The 22,868-nt window shown below is 50.8% G+C and overlaps 1 protein-coding gene across 2 annotated transcripts in view; it reads right to left on the bottom strand.

The window, feature by feature from the left end:
• The window catches only part of LOC118208502 (poly(rC)-binding protein 3-like), a 55,592-nt gene that overhangs the window by 12,197 nt on the left and 20,527 nt on the right, over nucleotides 1-22,868 (bottom strand). For both annotated transcript variants that reach the window (XM_035383244.1, XM_035383245.1), the window contains exons 2-5: nucleotides 5,764-5,903; nucleotides 5,520-5,543; nucleotides 4,798-4,830; nucleotides 3,151-3,267 (exon numbers count right to left, since the gene is read on the bottom strand). In XM_035383244.1, coding sequence (XP_035239135.1) covers nucleotides 3,151-3,267; nucleotides 4,798-4,830; nucleotides 5,520-5,543; nucleotides 5,764-5,835 — 246 coding nt within the window. In that variant the 5' untranslated portion in view covers nucleotides 5,836-5,903. The remainder of the gene's footprint in view (nucleotides 1-3,150; nucleotides 3,268-4,797; nucleotides 4,831-5,519; nucleotides 5,544-5,763; nucleotides 5,904-22,868) is intronic.

Genomic DNA, 22,868 nt, shown 5'->3' with positions numbered 1-22,868 from the left:
GATTACGGAGAAACTGAAAGCTATTAAGCACGAAGAGCTGGGAGTATACCGGGGCAAACTGCCAATTCAGAGCAAGTAATGGATGGTCCCAGTGTCATAATAAAATACATCAGTGAGCACGGTCGTGTTCAGCTATTAGACACGCAAGGAAATGGCCATGGCTCCAATACAGGGGTGGACTGTTTGCTACATAACCAACCCTCTATAATCAATTAATAAATTCTACTGTATCTCGTCCTGCGATAAACAGAATTACTAGGAATCCGATCCTAAAGACAGAAATGTATAAACTCAATGATCAACGGACCTTGTAATATCGCACACGTGCTCTTTATTCATAATCAGCTGTTCCACTCGCACACGCGCAGCACTCAACGCTTAATTACGCAGCTAAGCGCAGTTACCACAGTGGAACAACAAAAAAGAAAGATATATGCAGTCAAGTTCGCAGAAATTCACAGCTATTTTCAACAGCGATGAGAAACAGAAGCAGGTATTAAGTGTGTCAGCGAGCCTAACATAGGAGAACGTGGCCTGTTGAGTAGGAGCAGCAGAGGGGGTTACCCGCGTGCTAGCAGCAGCAGAGGGGGTTAGCCGTGTGCTAGCTGCAGCAGAGGGGGTGCTGGGGCACAGGTGGCTGGGAATGGACCAGAGACTGTAAAAAATGGACGCCATTATTACAGCTTCGTCTGGAGCCAAAAGCCAGGAGAGTTGGACTTCAGCAACCACTGTTGGCAGAAGGTAAAAAAAAACTTATCTACCTTGAAAGTATTTGCCATTCTGTTGACTAGATTTGAACTCTAAATGTGTGCACATTAATACATGTTTATCCGAAATAATGTGCAAATAGTGGCAATATTACAATATACGAGTTGTGTGATGTAAAAGTGGTTTGGATTGGGCGATGAGCACTGAGGCCGTGCGCAGATCGAGCTCTGCCTGGGGCTCGTGTACCCAACTCTCTCTCGGAGAAAGTGGCTCCTGAGCTTCAGGACGTGTCGTTAATTAGCATATCTGAGTGATGTCACTGATTCAGGTGACCTGCTTACAGGTGAGTGCAAGCCAGATGGGACCTGTGTGTGAGATCGCACACTCCCAGCGAGCGATTACTGCCGTGGTTAACGATCGGAGAGACGCGAATAAAAACGGATCGGTACCGGTTGCTCGGTCGTATTTTTATAGTCCATGGTCGTACCGAGCGTGTGCCGGGCCCGCCCTAGCCCCTCCCCCTCCCACGCTGAGCTCCTGTAGGAGGGTGGGGCTCTGGGGAAAACGCTGCCTGCTATTGGCTGATCATTAGGTGGAAGCAGCTCATTCGCAGGACCAGTAACCACTTAATGCATTAAAAAAAACCTTAAATGGCTGCACGTTTTTTGCTTTTAAGATATAAAGTCTGCAGGTTGGCGACCGCTAAACACACCTCTGAGGTCCGCGAGCAGCTCGCTGCTGCATTATAAAAGCACCTGTCGCTGTGAAATGCGTTAAACGCGCGTTCTGGTGCGTCCCAGATGTGTATGCTGCTTTCATTAGGCTGCTCCTGAAACGCTCCCCCGACTCGCTGATCTTAGATGGAACCAGCCGGCAGTTACACAGGGAGATGTGTGTTTCCAGTGTTGTTATCGATGGGAAGTTGGTTTCCTTTGAATGCTCAGTGATAATAACAGAGAGAATAAGATAAGCAGTGCTTTGTATAATGAGGGGATTAAAACAGAACTGCTTATGTTACTCCTGGGTTCATACCCCGGTTGTCTGGTTTGTCTGTAACTCTGAAGTTCACGTCTCACGAGGTATGTATAGATATTCTTGTGCATTTCAAACACTTGCTTTTCTCTTGATATTTTGGCTTCAGTGTCCTGACATTTTCTCACCATTCCCAATCGACATTCCTTCTTTTCCTTGGAACCACCCCACTACAGACATTTAATTAAAAAAACCTGGAGAGTCACGCTTCTCTCATCAGCACACACAACGTCCAGTCCATATGTCATAAGCCTTATTCTCATCATAACACACAGTGGAAACACCGCTGGCAGACAGACTGTATGGATTATACAGAGGACAGACTGTATGGATCATGCAGAGGACAGACTGCATGGATTATACAGAGGACAGACTGTATGGATTATACAGAGGACAGACTGTATGGATTATACAGAGGACAGACTGTATGGATTATGCAGAGGACAGACTGTATGGATTATACAGAGGACAGACTGTATGGATTATACAGAGGACAGACTGTATGGATTATGCAGAGGACAGACTGTATGGATTATACAGAGGACAGACTGTATGGATTATACAGAGACAGACTGTATGGATTATACAGAGGACAGACTGTATGGATTATACAGAGACAGACTGTATGGATTATACAGAGGACAGACTGTATGGATTATGCAGAGGACAGACTGTATGGATTATGCAGAGGACAGACTGTATGGATTATACAGAGGACAGACTGTATGGATTATGCAGAGGACAGACTGTATGGATTATACAGAGGACAGACTGTATGGATTATGCAGAGGACAGACTGTATGGATTATACAGAGGACAGACTGTATGGATTATGCAGAGGACAGACTGTATGGATTATACAGAGGACAGACTGTATGGATTATGCAGAGGACAGACTGTATGGATTATACAGAGGACAGACTGTATGGATTATACAGAGGACAGACTGTATGGATTATGCAGAGGACAGACTGTATGGATTATGCAGAGGACAGACTGTATGGATTATGCAGAGGACAGACTGTATGGATTATGCAGAGGACAGACTGTATGGATTATGCAGAGGACAGACTGTATGGATTATACAGAGGACAGACTGTATGGATTATACAGAGGACAGACTGTATGGATTATACAGAGGACAGACTGTATGGATTATGCAGAGGACAGACTGTATGGATTATGCAGAGGACAGACTGTATGGATTATGCAGAGGACAGACTGTATGGATTATGCAGAGGACAGACTGTATGGATTATACAGAGGACAGACTTTGTGCATGCGTGTGTTAGGTACCTCCTCCAGTTTGTAGGTGATCATGTCACATGCGTGTGTGTGTGTGTGTGTGTGTGCGCGCGTGCGTGTGTGTGTGTGTGTGTGTGTGTGTGTGTGTGTGCGTGCGTTAGGTACCTCCTCCAGTTTGTAGGTGATCATGTCGAAGGCTCGGTACACGCAGTCAGTGGCTCCTGTGATGGTGATGATTCTCTCTGGACAGGAGCCTTCAGAGATGTTGACCCGCGCACCGCTCTGGGGGGGGGGGGGAGGAACAGAGTAATATTTATACAGATTACAGCCCAGTCAGTCACCTGCATCACAGAGCTGCAGTATCTGCATAGCTGGGTGAGACCTATGGTGTGTGCTGGGTGAGACCTGTGGTGTGTGCTGGGTGAGACCTGTGGTGTATGCTGGGTGAGACCTGTGGTATATGCTGGGTGAGACCTGTGGTATATGCTGGGTGAGACCTGTGGTATATGCTGGGTGAGACCTGTGGTATATGCTGGGTGAGACCTGTGGTGTATGCTGGGTCAGACCTGTGGTGTATGCTGGGTCAGACCTGTGGTGTATGCTGGGTCAGACCTGTGCTGTATGCTGGGTCAGACCTGTGGTATATGCACAGCTGGGTCAGACCTGTGGTATATGCTGGGTCAGACCTGTGGTATGTGCTGGGTCAGACCTGTGGTATATGCACGGCTGGGTCAGACCTGTGGTATATGCACGGCTGGGTCAGACCTGTGCTGTATGCTGGGTCAGACCTGTGCTATATGCTGGGTCAGACCTGTGCTATATGCACGGCTGGGTCAGAGTGCTTTAGACTGAACCCCAGCTGCAGACGAGGGTTTAGTCATGACAGCGGTGTTTCTGGGATGAGTCATCCAGTCTTCCTCTGAAGAAGAGCGTATGAGGATGACTCACTGGGGTGGGGGTGGGGTCAGGCTGTCGATATCCTCAAGCTCTGCTCTCTCTCCCCCTCTCTAACACACACACACACGCGCACACGCGCACACACGCACACACGCCTCTCTATCTCTCTCACTGTCTTGACCCTAAATATGCTCGCTTGCCTATGTTTGCGATATGAAATCAGTCAGGAGAATCTAAAATACCGAAAAATGTTTCATCCTTTACTCTTTGGGCACGGTGGATCTTAGTGGCTGTGCGGTATTGACCTTGGCCAATCAAAACACAGATGTGAACAGGAAAAGCACATTGGCATGGCAACAGCTTAGGGCTGGGGTTTGCCAATGCTGAACCTGCCTGTTTGAGCCAATCAGGGGGCAGACAGGGAGGGGGCGGAGCTGCTCTTGAAGCTCTCAGGAACCATGTGACTCCTCCCCCCTCACAGCCATTTCTTAAAATCATTTAGGCCTCCTGGGGACCAACAGCATCAAGAAAAAGCCCCATCTGTGATTCAAACCTGCAACCCCCAATTACAAACTATATTAAAGTATATTAAACCTGTGCAGCAGCTGTTCCCCTTGTTTGTCATGAGCCAAGCTGCATCCTTGGAGGCAGAGCGGCTTCTGTCTGCAGGCCGTTCCATACAAAGAGTACAAATCTGTGTGTGTGCGTGCATGCGTGCGTGCGTGCAGGTGCGTGTGTATGTGTGTGTGTGCCTGTGCACATGAGTGAGTGTGTGCCCCTGTGTCTCCATGCCAAGTGGGCTGCCAGTCTGAATCCGCTCCCTGGTGAGGCAGCTTTATCTCCGAAGCTACAGTAGGTCTCTCCATGCAGCCCAGAGCAGGACCTTTCTGAGAGACGGACAGGCCAGCGTCTTACCTCCTCTCGAATTCTCTTCACGGTCTCTCCTTTCTGTGGGAGGAAGAGTCAAAAGGTCAGAAGTGTGTGTGTGTGCATGTGCGTGCCTGCACATCCTCCTTTCACATTAAAATGGACAGTCCTCCCCCTTCTCTGCTCAGTGTTCAGTTATCAGTCAATGTCTGTGAGTGTTCAGGCGCCGGTTTGCACAGTGCTGGGTGCTCTCTGGTCTGCCGGTAAATGTTGAGCTGGGGCTGCATGGCCTGTCCTCCTCCTCATGCTAATGCTTTGCTTGCTTCCTCAGTAAGCAGAGACTCTCGCGTTGCCTGAGGTACAAACACTGAACTGGCGCGTGTTGCTTCTTATTATAGTTATTCCTTTATTTCCTCAGTCCCTCCTTCATGTATCATCCAGATTTAATGCACTATGAGCTGCAAACACACACACTCTCTCTCACACACGCACGCAGGCACGCACGCACACACACACACACAAGTGCACAGTCGTACATGTGCGCACACACACACACATACACATGCGTTCACACACATGCACACAAGCATACACACAAGTGTGCAGTCGTACACATACGCACACAGATACACACACACCCACACGCTATCATTCAGAGATTATATGTCAAAGGGATGAAGGTCTAAACTGATGAAGGTCTGAAACCAGAGAGCTTGCTCTGCAGGAGACGCGCTCCTCCTGAAGACGTCTGAAATAAACGGGCTTCTCACCTTCCCGATGATGCTGCCCACTTCCTGTGGAGAGAGCAGAGACAGAACATCAGTAAAGGCCTATTGATCTGCCCTGTCAGAGGCATGCTGTAGAGGCAGTCAGAAGAACACCAAACACACACACAGCAGCAGCACCCTGCGCTCATTATGTAGCGTGTGTGCTCGCCATTTCATATCACATATCAATCACTGAATAATACAGTGGTTATTAAATGACATGTAGCCACACTCTAACCACACCCACCTTTCCATGCATGAGCAATCTGAGGGTCAGGGTCACGCTCATGCCCCCCTCCCCAAAATCCTCACAGTTCATCTTGGCGTGAGTGGTTGGCGTGGGGCGGTGTCCTGGGGTGAGGTGGGTGATTCTCTCTCTTCACTGACCTGTGGAGACGTGGACAAAGTGCACATGCTCAGTCTGATTCTCTCTTTAACCCAGTCAGTGATTCTCTCTTTAACCCAGTCAGTGATTCTCTCTCTGACCCAGTCAGTGATTCTCTCTTTAACCCAGTCAGTGATTCTGTCTCTAACCCAGTCAGTGATTCTCTCTCTGACCCTCAGTTAGTAATTGGCCCTGATTAGATACAAAGAACCGTCCCATGCTTTGGAGATTTACAGAATGATTTCTTGGAATTTTTCTCTTATCTTTGTTTGTGAGAAGATACTCATCCCTCACGAGGTACAGTGTGGTTCACTGCTGCTGAAATTCTGCCCAATGAACGAACAGACGTCTTTGTGTAAGTGTGTGTGTGCGTGTGTGTGTGTGTGTGTGTGCGCGCCTGTGTTTACTTATGTTTGGTTATGTTTGGTTCTCAGGCTGATTTGTGATGAAATCTGATTTCTCCTGAGATAAGCGGGTCCGGATCTGCCGTGGGCACAGGCAGGCACAGGCAGGCACAGGTGGGCACAGGCGGGCACAGGCAGGCACAGGCGGGCAGTAGCATCTGTGCGCCCGCGTGTCACATTGATCTGACAGTGAAGTATGTGAGGGGGGAGGGGGGGGGGGGGGGGCTGGGGCCTCTGGCAGATTGGGGGCAGGGGTGACCTGTCTCAGCTCAGGGCTGTCCTGCTCTAAACTAATGAATGGTGCTGTTGATGCCAGTGCTAATGAAGGACAGGCTGGGGGGGTAGGGGGTAAATGACCCCCCCCTCATTCCTGCTGTGACTGATTGTGTTTGCTGTCAGACCCTGGATAACGGATGACGACACCGGTCCCAGCTCCCCAAGTCACCGGATTACCCACCTCCCCCCTCCCCCCTCCCCCAGCACTGTGTGTGTGTGTGTGTGTGCGTTGGGGGGGGGGGGGGGGGGGGGGGGGGGGGCAGGGATAGACAGCTCCTTGGCTCAGGCACTAATGAGCAGCAGATAAGCTGTAATAAAGGTCTTTTAAAAAAAAAAAATATATATATATATATTACTGACCGCTGAAGAAGCAGGTCCCATCTATCCTGTGTGACTCGAGCTACCCACTGCTTCAGGAACTCATTCTGTGTGACACAGGCTACCCACTGCTTCAGGAACTCATTCTGTGTGACACAGGCTACCCACTGCTTCAGGAACTCATTCTGTGTGACACAGGCTGCACACTGCTTCAGGAATTCATTCTGTGTGACACAGCCTGCACACTGCTTCAGGAACTCATTCTGTGTGACACAGGCTACCCACTGCTTCAGGAACTCATTCTGTGTGACACAGGCTGCACACTGCTTCAGGAACTCATTCTGTGTGACACAGGCTGCACACTGCTTCAGGAACTCATTCTGTGTGACACAGGCTGCACACTGCTTCGGGAACTCATTCTGTGTGACACAGCCTGCACACTGCTTCAGGAACTCATTCTGTGTGACACAGGCTGCACACTGCTTCAGGAACTCATTCTGTGTGACACCGGCTGCACACTGCTTCAGGAACTCATTCTGTGTGACACAGGCTACCCACTGCTTCAGGAACTCATTCTGTGTGACACAGGCTGCACACTGCTTCAGGAACTCATTCTGTGTGACACAGGAGGCACACTGCTTCAGGAACTCATTCTGTGTGACACAGGCTGCACACTGCTTCAGGAACTCATTCTGTGTGACACAGGCTGCACACTGCTTCGGGAACTCATTCTGTGTGACACAGCCTGCACACTGCTTCAGGAACTCATTCTGTGTGACATAGGCTGCACACTGCTTCAGGAATTCATTCTGTGTGACACAGCCTGCACACTGCTTCAGGAACTCATTCTGTGTGACACAGGCTACCCACTGCTTCAGGAACTCATTCTGTGTGACACAGGCTGCACACTGCTTCAGGAACTCATTCTGTGTGACACAGGCTGCACACTGCTTCAGGAACTCATTCTGTGTGACACAGGCTGCACACTGCTTCGGGAACTCATTCTGTGTGACACAGCCTGCACACTGCTTCAGGAACTCATTCTGTGTGACACAGGCTGCACACTGCTTCAGGAACTCATTCTGTGTGACACCGGCTGCACACTGCTTCAGGAACTCATTCTGTGTGACACAGGCTACCCACTGCTTCAGGAACTCATTCTGTGTGACACAGGCTGCACACTGCTTCAGGAACTCATTCTGTGTGACACAGGAGGCACACTGCTTCAGGAACTCATTCTGTGTGACACAGGCTGCACACTGCTTCAGGAACTCATTCTGTGTGACACAGGCTGCACACTGCTTCGGGAACTCATTCTGTGTGACACAGCCTGCACACTGCTTCAGGAACTCATTCTGTGTGACACAGGCTGCACACTGCTTCAGGAACTCATTCTGTGTGACACCGGCTGCACACTGCTTCAGGAACTAATCCTGTGTGACTCAAGCTTTCCATAGTATCACAGATTTCCCCCCTACTATTCCGCCCACTCGCCGTAGCCAAACCAAGTTAAACGGTGGATTTAGCCACACCCCTCAGCGCCTGTGTGTGGCCGTCCCCCTCGCTCTCTTCAACATGGCTGCTCCTGCTGGCTCTCGCGCCAAGGCCAACACCGGCGGCTAACGTGCTAAAGCTGACCCCGATGACGGCCTTTTCCATTCTGATCAGACTTCAGTCCTGACCGCCAGACCGCGGTCTATTTTCATCTGCTGTGTGTATGTGGGTGGGGTCAATTGACCAGGGTTGTGTGTGTGTGTGTGTGTGTGTGTGTGTGTGTGCGCGTGTGTATGTGTGTGTGTGCATATTAGTGAATGTATGTGTCTGACTGAGTGAGTGTATGTGTTTGGGTGTGTATATGCGTGTGTGTGTGTGTGTGTGTGTGTGTGTATAGAGGTACAGTATAGACACACATGACGGTGTTTGTCCAGGTGTGATTGCTTCGCGTGCAAGATTGATTTAGGGGCGGGGTCAGACTGGGTCCTACAGAGCATGCTCAGACTGCACAGAGGATGTTTACTCAGAACCTCACGGCTCTCCTGCACAGAGGAGATTAATAATTTAAATGTTTCTGAAAGGACGGAGTGTAGCACAGTGGGTAAGGAACTGGGCTCGTAACCGAAAGGTCGCAGGTTCGATTCCCGGGTAAGGACACTGCCGTTGTACCCTTGAGCAAGGTACTTAACCTGCATTGCTTCAGTATATATCCAGCTGTATAAATGGATACAATGTAAAATGCTATGTAAAAGTTGTGTAAGTCGCTCTGGATAAGAGCGTCTGCTAAATGCCTGTAATGTAATGTAATGTAATGAAACACTTCTCCAGCACTGTTTCCTTTATTCTACTCCTCACCCCCCCATCCTGACCTGCCTCACCTCACCCAGCATCACCCCACTGTACCCCACCCTACATCACCCTGCCCCATCACACCCCATCCTGACCTGCCTTACCTCACACCGCCCAACCCCACCCTGCTCCATCCTGACCTGCCCCACCCCACCCTACCTCACCCTGCCCCATCACACCCCATCCTGACCTGCCTTACCTCACACCGCCCAACCCCACCCTGCTTCATCCTGACCTGCCCCACCCCACCCTACCTCACCCTGCCCCATCACACCCCATCCTGACCTGCCTTACCTCACACTGCCCAACCCCACCCTGCCCCACCTACAGACCAGCTCCAGCTCGGCCCGGAGTGACATCATCCTGTATTTAAAGAAGGCTCTGCTTATGGGATTAAGCTGCTGACTGACAGAACCAGGCCTTAACCCCTCCCTTTTTCTGTCTCATCACCATAACAACAATTATCCTGTTATCACTGGTGTAAACAGCCAGGAACATGCACTGAATCTCACACAGACACACAGACGGGTTCTCTCAGACACAGATATAGACACAGACACACAGACGGGTTCTCTCAGACACAGACACACAGACGGGTTCTCTCAGACACAGATATAGACATGGACACACAGACGGGTTCTCTCAGACACAGATATAGACATGGACACACAGACGGGTTCTCTCAGACACAGATATAGACATGGACACACAGACGGGTTCTCTCAGACACAGATATAGACATGGACACACAGACGGGTTCTCTCAGACACAGATATAGACACAGACACACAGACGGGTTCTCTCAGACACAGATATAGACACAGACACACAGACGGGTTCTCTCAGACACAGATATAGACATGGACACACAGAAACCTGTGCTGCTGTAACTGAGCCAAACTGGACTCTGGTACCTGGGAAGCGTGTGTGTGTGTGTGTGTGTGTGTGTGTACGTGTGTGTGTGTGTGTGATGGTGTGTGTGTGTGTGTGTGATGGTGTGTGTGTGTGTGTGTGTGTGTGTGTGTGTGTGTGTGATGGTGTGGAGTCAGGGTCTGAGTTACTGTGACCAGAAGCCTCTTTATCCCTGCTTAGCCTGAACTAGCATTAGCATTAGCTTCAGATTAGCATTCAGGTCCACGGCTGTGCAGTTAGCAGCTTCTCAGAGACCCAGGCTAAGGCATGACAGGGATTATAGTCTCACCGAAAACGAGGTAAAACAGGACTGCTGCTCCTTCTGCCTGCCGACGCTCTGATAGTCAGGCTGACCAATCAACAGACCTTCTCTGCTCAGACTGACCAATCAACAGACCTTCTCTGCTCAGACTGACCAATCAACAGACCTTCTCTGCTCAGACTGACCAATCAACAGACCTTCTCTGCTCAGACTGACCAATCGACAGACCTTCTCTGCTCAGACTTGCCAATCGACAGACCTTCTCTGCTCAGACTTGCCAATCGACAGACCTTCTCTGCTCAGACTTGCCAATCGACAGACCTTCTCTGCTCAGACTGACCAATCGACAGACCTTCTCTGCTCAGACTGACCAATCGACAGACCTTCTCTGCTCAGACTGACCAATCGACAGACCTTCTCTGCTCAGACTTGCCAATCGACAGACCTTCTCTGCTCAGACTTGCCAATCGACAGACCTTCTCTGCTCAGACTTGCCAATCGACAGACCTTCTCTGCTCAGACTTGCCAATCGACAGACCTTCTCTGCTCAGACTTGCCAATCGACAGACCTTCTCTGCTCAGACTGACCAATCGACAGACCTTCTCTGCTCAGACTGACCAATCGACAGACCTTCTCTGCTCAGACTTGCCAATCGACAGACCTTCTCTGCTCAGACTTGCCAATCGACAGACCTTCTCTGCTCAGACTTGCCAATCGACAGACCTCTCTGCTCAGACCAGCACTGTATCTGATAACCCTTTAGCATCTTTAAATGCAAAAAAACAAACATTTCCAAACAATACGCACTCGGCTTTCGTAAAAGGTGGAATTGTTTAGCCTATATTTTAATATTTAAGTCTTTTTCTACTGCATATTTTAAATTCTGCCTTGATTGGGAAGAGGGGAAGGCAATAAGCAGGACTGTAATAAGTAAATATTTAGTGAATATTTATATTATATCTCATCTTATTTTTGGATGTCTCTTGTTTGGATTGGTGCTGAGATCTCTCTCTCTGTTGGCGAGTTTGCCGCTCATGTGAGATGGAAATTCTTTGGGTCGGGGGGGTGCGCTAGACCCGTTGGCATAGTAACCAAGACCCGGTGCCTTTTTATTTAATTAGTTGCTCAACGGGGTGGGAGAAGTTATTATATTTTAGAAGCAGAAGCGTGTGCAGTATTCCCCCCACTGGGGGGGTGGGGGCATAGGGGGCACTGGTACCGGTCCGATTCTGAGGCGGGCTGGCGGGTCCGGGGGGGGGGGGGGGGGGGGTTCTGCACACCACTGGGGGGGGGTTCTGTACACCACTGGGGGTGGGGGTGGGGGGGTTCTGTACACCACTGGGCTCGGACATGTTTGGCTGACTCTGCGCTTTTCCCCGCTACCATCGCTGCTCCTGCTCCAGTTTAATTGGCTGATTTTGTTTAATGACGCTTAATGGAGGGCTTCACCTCCCCTCTCCCGTCTCATCCAGAAACCTGCTCCAACTCGACTGTCCTCCCATAAATCACAGGCCTCATTTCTTAATTCAAATAAGAAAAAGCCAAGACTTTGCAGTAAAAGAAAGAAAAGAAGACAGAGGAAAGAGAGGGAGGGTAATAATTTGAGTGAGCTGTGGTCCGGGGCTGGGGCTGGGGGTAGGGCTGCAGGCTCTGGTGGGGGCGGAGCCAGAATCGCAGAGGCGGGGCCTCTGCTCATGAGGCAGAGAACAGACGGGGAGGAAGGGTAAAGAATTGAGGTGGTGCTGAGAGAGATTCAAATCCTGGGTGCTGCACTGCTTGTGTGCATGCTTAGCTGGAGTCTCTCTCTCTCGCAAACACACACTCTCAAACACACACACACACGCACACTGTATTCAGACAGTGCATCAGCTGTTAAAATGAATGGGGTGTAATGAATGTGCTGTGTGTTTACATGGATAAGGCTGCTGTCTGAGCCACTGAAAGAGGAGGACTACACACACACACCCACACACTCAAAGTCATAGGTGCTAGTTTAGTGATTTTCAGATGACATTTTTTGAAAATAAAAACATTATTTGTAACGCAAGGTTAAATAAAGGTAGTTCAGCAGTGGAGCAGCACTCAACAGAATTACTGTTATTATAGAAAATTGTTAGTTTCAGAAACGAACTGTCAGCTAGTGTGTGTGTCTGTGTGTGGAGCGCAGCGCTGTCGAACATTACACCTGCACTCCTGTCCCGCAGAAGCTGGGGGTGAAGTGTGATTAGAGAGCACCTCTCTGTCCCGCAGAAGCTGGGGGTGAAGTGTGGTTAGAGAGCACCTCTCTGTCCCGCAGAAGCTGGGAATATTTTCCCTCCTGTGCTGTCAGGTCCGTCTCCCTGCCCTTGACACCATTTCTGTACGAGCCGGTTCTGTACACCTCTCCTTGTAGATCCTACCTGTAGACCTGTCCCTGTAGACCCCACCCTGTAGACCCTCCCTGTACGCCCCTCCCTGTAGACCCCTCCCTGTAGACCCTCCCTGTAGACCCTACCTGTAGACCCCACCTGTCGACCCCTACCTGTTGACCCTACCGGTAGATCCTCTGTGTGTGTGTGTGTGTGTGTGTGTGTGTGTGTGTGCAGGTGCATATATGACCCAAGCTAATATGGCGATTCATATGTATTATTTGTTTATGTATTTATACATATTTTTACATATTTATAAAATGTTTGAATACCCTGGGAGCAGTCTTCCCTGGCAACCCAACCCTTGGAGCAGAAGCTCACCTGAATGACTCGGGCTGAGAGAGAGAGGCCCTGGCTGGCTGGCTGGCTGTTGGGGGGGGGGGGAGAGAATGTTCTGGTCAGAACAGTCGGCTGCTGGGATGATTAAAATAACAGCGACGTTGGCTTTAAAGGAGCAGACGTCTGCTGTAGAACAGAGCGGCCATTTCTGCGCTGGCACGTCTTTAGGACGTTATTGGGGGGTGATTATGGGGGGTGTGGGGGGGGGGGTGGTTATGGGAGGTGTGGGGGAGGGGGGGTTGGTAACGAGGCGCGCGGACGCTGCCAGGCCCAGAGGCCAGATCTCATTACCGCGTACTGGAAGCTGCAACTCGTTAGGAGATGAATCGCGTCCTTGGAGTTACTGTCAGCAAGACCTGGGTTCCAACAAACTCTTCACAGAGCGAGTGTGGTGGGGGGGGGGGGGGGTGTAGAGGGGCAGCCGAGGGGGGGGGGGGGGGGGGGGGTCACTGAAATCACTCATTTCGCCCTGTGACTGAGCACACACGCATGGTTGCATGTACTCATGGTCGCATGCAAGGCCGCATGCATGCATGGTTGCACGCACACACGGTCGCAGGCTCTACTGGGAGACTGAAGTGCTCCTGATTCCACTGCACAGCGCTTCACTAGCAGGGTCTCCTGCACAGGGCCTGGTCGGGTGGGGGGAGTGGAGAGGGGTGGTGGGGGGGGGGGTTGGGGGCTGCCCTTGGCAGGGGGTCAAGCCGTTCCATGCAGCCAGGTCGTTAGTCTGTGGACTCGTGTGCTTATGGACTCCTGTGGTATTTCTGAGCTTTGCGTTCTGCCTTTAAGCTGGATTAAGGCCACCAGGCCACAGATCTGGAGATGTTCTTCAGTCTCTCTCTCTCAGCAGCAGACTCCTGCTGAGAACCTCCCCTGTTAGTTTGGGGAGACATCTCGTGATTAATGAGGCTCACAGCCATGAGAGTCACAGTCGTAATGAGAACAAAACATGCAAAGCAGCGGAAATGGTCCCTGTGTGGCTCCTCCCCCCTGGGTGAGACGCTGAGGCTAGCTTATTCTTCTGCCTAGTTGGCTTTGCAGAGGTTAGGTCTGAATAGTGTTCACTGTGTGAACTGTGTTCTTGGCTAGAAATAGCTGTACAAAATAAGTATTGTACCTTACTGAACCTGTGTTTAGCAGTTGTCTATGACCATGAAATGCACTTTTTGTACGTCGCTTTGGATAAAAGCGTCTGCCAAATGAATGTAATGTAATGTAACGGCAGCTTTTGTGGGGGAGACACAGCGCGCTTCTGAGGTACTGAGGCTAACGGCTGCTTTAGCGGGAGACACAGCGCGTTTCTGAGGTACTGAGGCTAACGTGCTGCTTTAGCGGGAGACACACAGCGCGTTTCTGAGGTACTGAGGCTAACGTGCTGCTTTAGCGGGAGACACACAGCGCGTTTCTGAGGTACTGAGGCTAACGTGCTGCTTTAGCGGGAGAGACACAGCGCGTTTCTGAGGTACTGAGGCTAACGTGCTGCTTTAGCGGGAGACACAGCGCGTTTCTGAGGCTAACGGCTGCTTTAGCGGGAGACACACAGCGCGTTTCTGAGGTACTGAGGCTAACGGCTGCTTTAGCGGGAGACACACAGCGCGTTTCTGAGGTACTGAGGCTAACGGCTGCTTTAGCGGGAGACACACAGCGCGTTTCTGAGGCTAACGGCTGCTTTAGCGGGAGACACAGCGCGTTTCTGAGGTACTGAGGCTAACGTGCTGCTTTAGCGGGAGACACAGCGCGTTTCTGAGGTACTGAGGCTAACGGATGCTTTAGCGGGAGACAGCGCGTTTCTGAGGTACTGAGGCTAACGGCTGCTTTAGCGGGAGACACAGCGCGTTTCTGAGGTACTGAGGCTAACGTGCTGCTTTAGCGGGAGACATACAGCGTGTTTCTGAGGTACTGAGGCTAACGTGCTGCTTTAGCGGGAGTCACACAGCGTGTTTCTGAGGTACTGAGGCTAACGTGCTGCTTTAGCGGGAGACGCACAGCGCGCTTCTGAGGCTAACGTGCTACTTTAGCGGGAGACACACAGCGTGTTTATGAGGCTAACGGCTACTTTAGCGGGAGACACAGCGCGTTTCTGAGGTACTGAGGCTAACGTGCTGCTTTAGTGGGAGACACACAGCGCGTTTCTGAGGTACTGAGGCTAACGTGCTGCTTTAGCGGGAGACACACAGCGCGCTTCTGAGGTACTGAGGCTAACGGCTGCTTTAGCGGGAGAGACACAGCGCGTTTCTGAGGTACTGAGGCTAACGGCTGCTTTAGCGGGAGAGACACAGCGCGTTTCTGAGGTACTGAGGCTAACGTGCTGCTTTAGCAGGAGACACACAGCGCGCTTCTGAGGCTAACGTGCTGCTTTAGCGGGAGACACAGCGCGCTTCGCACAGATTTGACATGTTTTCTAGATGTCCACTGCCACTCACCCTGCAGACCTCAATGATGTAAATATTTGTGGCACTCGGAGCACCAAAAATGTATTATCGTAAAACTCAGCAACGTCTCAGTCCAAATATAATGCAGAACACTGGTGAGCCTTTTGAGTGCATATGCACAGTTGGTGTACTTGAGTAGAGAGTAGTTAACCGTTCACACATTAAGCTCTGTGGGCGTTTGTGAGTAACTGTGGCATAACTGTGCCCCACTGAGGTCCGCTGTGTCAGGTTGAGCTGCAGTGGATATCCAGAGAACTCCTCTCGAATCTCATCGAAACCCATCCGGGTGGATAGACAGCGCTGGGGGTAAGTGGGGGTAAGTGGAATCATAGCTCCGTGTGATTTTTGGGTGAAGTGGCCCTTTAAGAGCAGACAAAGCTGGGACTCCCGGTGCGTTTCTGCTGTCTCTGGCTGGCCCCTCTGGAAATAGCAGCGGTTTAATCATATGAGCGGAGCTGGAGGGAGCGCAGCAGCAACAGCAGCGTTTAATACGCAGGAAACAGCCGCGTGCAGCTAAAAATACACACCTGGCCTGTGTGCACCCGCAGCCATTAATTACAGACAGAACACAGACAGAACAGGGAGCACAGGGAGAACACGGTGAGCACAGGGAGCACAGACAGAACAGGGAGCACAGGGAGCACAGGGAGAACACAGACAGAACAGGGAGCACAGGGAGAACACAGACAGCACAGGGAGCACAGGAAGAACACAGACAGAACAGGGAGCACAGGGAGAACACAGACAGCACAGGGAGCACAGGGAGAACACAGTTGGAACAGGGAGCACAGGGAGAACACAGGTGGAACAGGGAGCACAGGGAGAACACAGACAGAACAGAGAGCACAGGGAGAACACAGTGAGCACAGGCGGAACACGGATACAAATCTCAGTGAATGCAGCACACAGCAGGTTGTTGATGCCCCCCCCCCCCCCAGGTGTGTGCAAGGACCCAGTGGCTGCACACTTTATGCAAGCAGGTCACAGTGTCTCATCGCTGAAATACACAGGGATAGAGCAGGGTGCTGTTCCACGTGGGGGTGGTGTTCACACAGGGAATGCTGCTGGCAGTCCAGCCCAGTCTTTCTCCCAAAGCTGGATGAGTCATTTCATGTTCAGCACCTTTCTCTGAATTTGGCAGTTTTTGAGTCCTTATCCTGCATGGCTCTGACTAATAGGCTGTACAATCACACTCTGGCCAGTCGCCTGTGTGTGCAGCACTCATCACCTCCGGTAAAAATAACTGTCTGGCAGTGACACCACGGGGGGGTCACGAGGGGCGGGGGGGGGAGGGGGGGGGGGCAGACTCTCTGGTCTGTTTGCACTCACTTCAGTCCATAACAGCCCTGAGCTGTGACAAAGGAGGTTGAGTAATAAGCGCACGCACATAAATAAAGCATGGACTGCACTGGGGCGGGGGGGGTTTGGGGGGTAGGCTATTCAGAGAAAGCTGGCTGGCCCGTCCTGCGATGGAACTTTGCGCCCCTCTGCCACGCGTCCATGGATACGGCAGTCCGCCAACCGCCACTCGCGTTTTTTACACCCGCTGCCAAGCCGCCATAAATCACCCGAAACGCGCTGGCTTTGCACTTTCAGATCAATTAGGCGACTTGCGTAAACAAGCTGAGTACCCACCTACTACACCCCTGCATCACCTGAGTACCCACCTACTACACCCCTGCATCACCTGAGTACCCACCTACTACACCCCTGCCAAATTACCCTCTGCGTCGCCTGAGTACCCACCTACTACACCCCTGCCAAATTACCCTCTGCGTCACCTGAGTACCCACCTACTACACCCCTGCCAAATTACCCTCTGCGTCGCCTGAGTACCAACCTACTACACCCCTGCATCACCTGAGTACCCACCTACTACACCCCTGCCAAACTACCCTCTGCATCACCTGAGTATCCACCTACTACACCCCTGCCAAATTACCCTCTGCATCACCTGAGTATCCACCTACTACACCCCTGCCAAACTACCCTCTGCATCACCTGAGTATCCACCTACTACACCCCTGCCAAATTACCCTCTGCGTCGCCTGAGTACCCACCTACTACACCCCTGCCAAATTACCCTCTGTGTCGCCTGAGTACCCACCTACTGCACCCCTGTCACATTATCCTCTGCGTCGCCTGAGTACCCACCTACTACACCCCTGCCAAATTACCCTCTGCATCGCCTGAGTACCCACCTACTACACCCCTGCCAAATTACCCTCTGCATCACCTGAGTACCCACCTACTACACCCTGTCAAATTACCCTCTGTGTCGCCTGAGTACCCACCTACTACACCCCTGTCACATTATCCTCTGCGTCTCCTGAGTACCCACCTACTACACCCCTGCCAAATTACCCTCTGCATCGCCTGAGTACCCACCTACTACACCCCTGTCACATTATCCTCTGCGTCGCCTGAGTACCCACCTACTACACCCCTGCCAAATTACCCTCTGCATCGCCTGAGTACCCACCTACTACACCCCTGCCAAATTACCCTCTGCATCGCCTGAGTATCCACCTACTACACCCCTGTCACATTATCGTCTGCTTTGAGTTCCAGAGACAAAAGTCTCAAGGGCACGAATCTCACTGCTTTCGCAAATCGAACACAACGCCAGTAGCTTCTGTTGCCCACACAACGGACTGTCCGCTATTTTATCGGCCTTTCGACAGCATTCACGCAGGACAGTGGCGGTAATTGTTGACTTTAAGGCGCCTGGAAATGTCTGTGATGGGATGGGAACTAGTTAGGAACATTTTGGCTTTCTAGCAGGGGATGCTGGGTAATGTTATGTCAGTTGCTAATTAAGAAAAAGCTAATTAAGAAAAAACACAGAAGCTGTGTTTTAATTTGCACCTAAGCGAACTTTAGATACTTCTGTACAGCAGTATGACACGGATGTGTGGTAGTGACTGTGCGCTGTGTCGCTATAGATACTTCTGTACAGCAGTATGGATGTGTGGCAGTGACTGTGCGCTGTGTCGCTATAGATACTTCTGTACAGCAGTATGGATGTGTGGCAGTGACTGTGCGCTGTGTCGCTATAGATACTTCTGTACAGCAGTATGGATGTGTGGCAGTGACTGTGCGCTGTGTCGCTATAGATACTTCTGTACAGCAGTATGGATGTGTGGCAGTGACTGTGCGCTGTGTCGCTATAGATACTTCTGTACAGCAGTATGGATGTGTGGCAGTGACTGTGCACTGTGTCGCTATAGATACTTCTGTACAGCAGTATGGATGTGTGGCAGTGACTGTGCGCTGTGTCGCTATAGATACTTCTGTACAGCAGTATGGATGTGTGGCAGTGACTGTGCGCTGTGTCGCTATAGATACTTCTGTACAGCAGTATGGATGTGTGGCAGTGACTGTGCGCTGTGTCGCTATAGATACTTCTGTACAGCAGTATGGATGTGTGGCAGTGACTGTGCGCTGTGTCGCTATAGATACTTCTGTACAGCAGTATGGATGTGTGGCAGTGACTGTGCGCTGTGTCGCTATAGATACTTCTGTACAGCAGTATGGATGTGTGGCAGTGACTGTGCGCTGTGTCGCTATAGATACTTCTGTACAGCAGTATGGATGTGTGGCAGTGACTGTGCGCTGTGTCGCTATAGATACTTCTGTACAGCAGTATGGATGTGTGGCAGTGACTGTGCGCTGTGTCGCTATAGATACTTCTGTACAGCAGTATGGATGTGTGGCAGTGACTGTGCGCTGTGTCGCTATAGATACTTCTGTACAGCAGTATGGATGTGTGGCAGTGACTGTGCGCTGTGTCGCTATAGATACTTCTGTACAGCAGTATGGATGTGTGGCAGTGACTGTGCCCTGTGTCGCTATAGATACTTCTGTACAGCAGTATGGATGTGTGGCAGTGACTGTGCGCTGTGTCGCTATAGATACTTCTGTACAGCAGTATGGATGTGTGGCAGTGACTGTGCGCTGTGTCGCTATAGATACTTCTGTACAGCAGTATGGATGTGTGGCAGTGACTGTGCGCTGTGTCGCTATAGATACTTCTGTACAGCAGTATGGATGTGTGGCAGTGACTGTGCGCTGTGTCGCTATAGATACTTCTGTACAGCAGTATGGATGTGTGGCAGTGACTGTGCGCTGTGTCGCTATAGATACTTCTGTACAGCAGTATGGATGTGTGGTAGTGACTGTGCGCTGTGTCGCTATAGATACTTCTGTACAGCAGTATGGATGTGTGGCAGTGACTGTGCGCTGTGTCGCTATAGATACTTCTGTACAGCAGTATGGATGTGTGGTAGTGACTGTGCGCTGTGTCGCTATAGATACTTCTGTACAGCAGTATGGATGTGTGGTAGTGACTGTGCGCTGTGTCGCTATAGATACTTCTGTACAGCAGTATGGATGTGTGGTAGTGACTGTGCGCTGTGTCGCTATAGATACTTCTGTACAGCAGTATGGATGTGTGGTAGTGACTGTGCGCTGTGTCGCTATAGATACTTCTGTACAGCAGTATGGATGTGTGGCAGTGACTGTGCGCTGTGTCGCTATAGATACTTCTGTACAGCAGTATGGATGTGTGGCAGTGACTGTGCGCTGTGTCGCTATAGATACTTCTGTACAGCAGTATGGATGTGTGGCAGTGACTGTGCGCTGTGTCGCTATAGATACTTCTGTACAGCAGTATGGATGTGTGGCAGTGACTGAGCGCTGTGTCGCTATAGATACTTCTGTACAGCAGTATGGATGTGTGGCAGTGACTGTGCGCTGTGTCGCTAGTGAGGTAGCGCTCCTTTATTTGGCGTACTTGCTCCATTTGTTATGTCTGCAGCTGTCGGAGGAAGTGCAGCTGCACGGACGTCTCGCTCGGGTTCTGCCCTGAAGGCTGATCGTGTCTCTGGCCTCCGGGACGTCTGCTCAAAATGGCGCAGATTTCCCTGAGCTGCCTGTTCGGGGGCTCTCCTGTTCCCCTCCACCCATGCAGGGACTGCTGTCCCAGAATTATCTCACATCTGGTATCCCAGAATTCCACTTGTGTCCCATAATCCCCCAGTGCCCTTTCAGTGCAGTGCAGCGAGCGAGTGCGCGGCTATCCGGCTCTGGCTGCGCCAGCTGCTTCTCAGCGTAGGCCAGCGACTGCACACTCTGAGCAAGGAAGGCTCTGCTGGTTAACCAGTTTGAGTTCCATCAGATCCCTTCTGCAAAAACATTTCAGCATATGACATAAAAATGTGCATATGTACCCAGAATGGAGAAAAACTCCCCTGTGCCGCAGTTTTGGCTCCAGCTTGTCTCTGTGTCAGAGCCACAGAGTCTCTGTGCTGGACGCTGTCTCTGTGTGTCAGAGTCTCAGTGCTGTCTCTGTGTGTGTCAGAGTCTCTGTGCTGGACGCTGTCTCTGTGTATGTCAGAGTCTCAGTGCTGTCTCTGTGTGTGTCAGAGTCTCTGTGCTGGACGCTGTCTCTGTGTGTCAGAGTCTCTGTGCTGGACGCTGTCTCTGTGTGTCAGAGTCTCTGTGCTGTCTCTGTGCTGTCTCTGTGCTGGACGCTGTCTCTGTGTGTGTCAGAGTCTCTGTGCTGGACGCTGTCTCTGTGCTGTCTCTGTGCTGGACGCTGTCTCTGTGTGTCGGATGTCGGTGGGTTGTTCACACTCTCTGTGTGTGTCAGAGTCTCTGTGCTGGACCCTGTCTCAGTGCTGGACGCTGTCTCTGTGTGTCAGAGTCTCTGTGCTGGACGCTGTCTCTGTGTGTCAGAGTCTCTGTGCTGGACGCTGTCTCTGTGTGTCGGATGTCGGTGGGTTGTTCACACTCTCTGTGATAAATTCCCCCCTGTTAACAGCTGGGTGCTCGAGTACACACAATCCCTGACCTCCGACCTCTCTCTCAGGGTGAAGGTCTTTGTGCTCTCTCTCCCTCACTCTCCCTCGCTGTCTCCCCTCTCCCTCCCCCCCATACAGTATGAGTCAGAAAACCGGAGCCCCCCAGGGAGCAGTCTGACAGTGTAGAGTGGAGTGGAGTGGGGTGGGGAGGGGGGATCAATATCTATCAGCCAAAGAGCAGGAGAGGACAATGCAGGTTTTACACGTCCTGCTTCTGGGAACCCTTCAGTACAAATGCTACAGCTACTAAACACAAACACTCTACTACAACTAAAACACAGCACTGTACTAAAACACAGCACTGTACTAAAACACAGCACTGTACTAAACACAGCACTGTACTAAACACAGCACTGTACTGAACACAGCTCTGTAATAAAACACAGCTCTGTACTAAACACAGCACTGTACTAAACGCAGCACTGTACTAAACACAGCACTGTACTAAACGCAGCACTGTACTAAACGCAGCTCTGTACTAAACACAGCACTGTACTAAACACAGCACTGTACTAAAACACAGCACTGTACTAAAACACAGCACTGTACTAAACACAGCTCTGTACTAAACACAGCTCTGTACTAAACACAGCACTGTACTAAAACACAGCTCTGTACTAAACGCAGCTCTGTACTAAAACACAGCACTGTACTAAAACACAGCACTGTACTAAACACAGCACTGTACTAAACGCAGCTCTGTACTAAAACACAGCACTGTACTAAACGCAGCACTGTACTAAACACAGCACTGTACTAAACACAGCACTGTACTAAAACACAGCACTGTACTAAACACAGCTCTGTACTAAACACAGCTCTGTACTAAACACAGCTCTGTACTAAACACAGCACTGTACTAAACGCAGCTCTGTACTAAACACAGCTCTGTACTAAAACACAGCTCTACTAAACACAGCTCTGTACTAAACACAGCTCTGTACTAAAACAGCCTGTTATAATATCTCGGTAAACCCACTGCTTTGTCCGGTTTTGTGTGTGTGTTTGTGTGTATTTTTGTGTGTGTGTGCGTGTGTGTGTGTGTGTGTGTGTGTGTGTTTGTGAGTGAGTGTGTGTGTGTGTGTGTGTGCACACGAGTGAGTGCGCTACAGAGCTACACAGATAAAGCTCAGGTGAAGTGGGTATGTTATCGCTGGTTCGGTCACATGTTTTATTAGGTTTCTTTGGCCTTTGCAGTATGGATTAGCATGCACGCTCGCGCTGGTGTAGCCTGCTCTGTCTTCCTGCCCTCAATTCTCTGATACCTTTCAGCTCCCAGGAGATGAAGGCGAGACTGCGATAAGCAGAGAGCATTGTGGGTAACGAACGATGGGGATAAGGGTTTGAGGATGATGTTGCTTTTCACTAGCTCCCGGCAAATAATAATCTCATTTTTAAAAGGCTC

This window comes from Anguilla anguilla, chromosome 11 (assembly GCF_013347855.1).
Source record: "Anguilla anguilla isolate fAngAng1 chromosome 11, fAngAng1.pri, whole genome shotgun sequence".
Lineage (NCBI taxonomy): Eukaryota > Metazoa > Chordata > Actinopteri > Anguilliformes > Anguillidae > Anguilla > Anguilla anguilla.
This window is presented reverse-complemented; position numbering and strand designations above follow the sequence as displayed.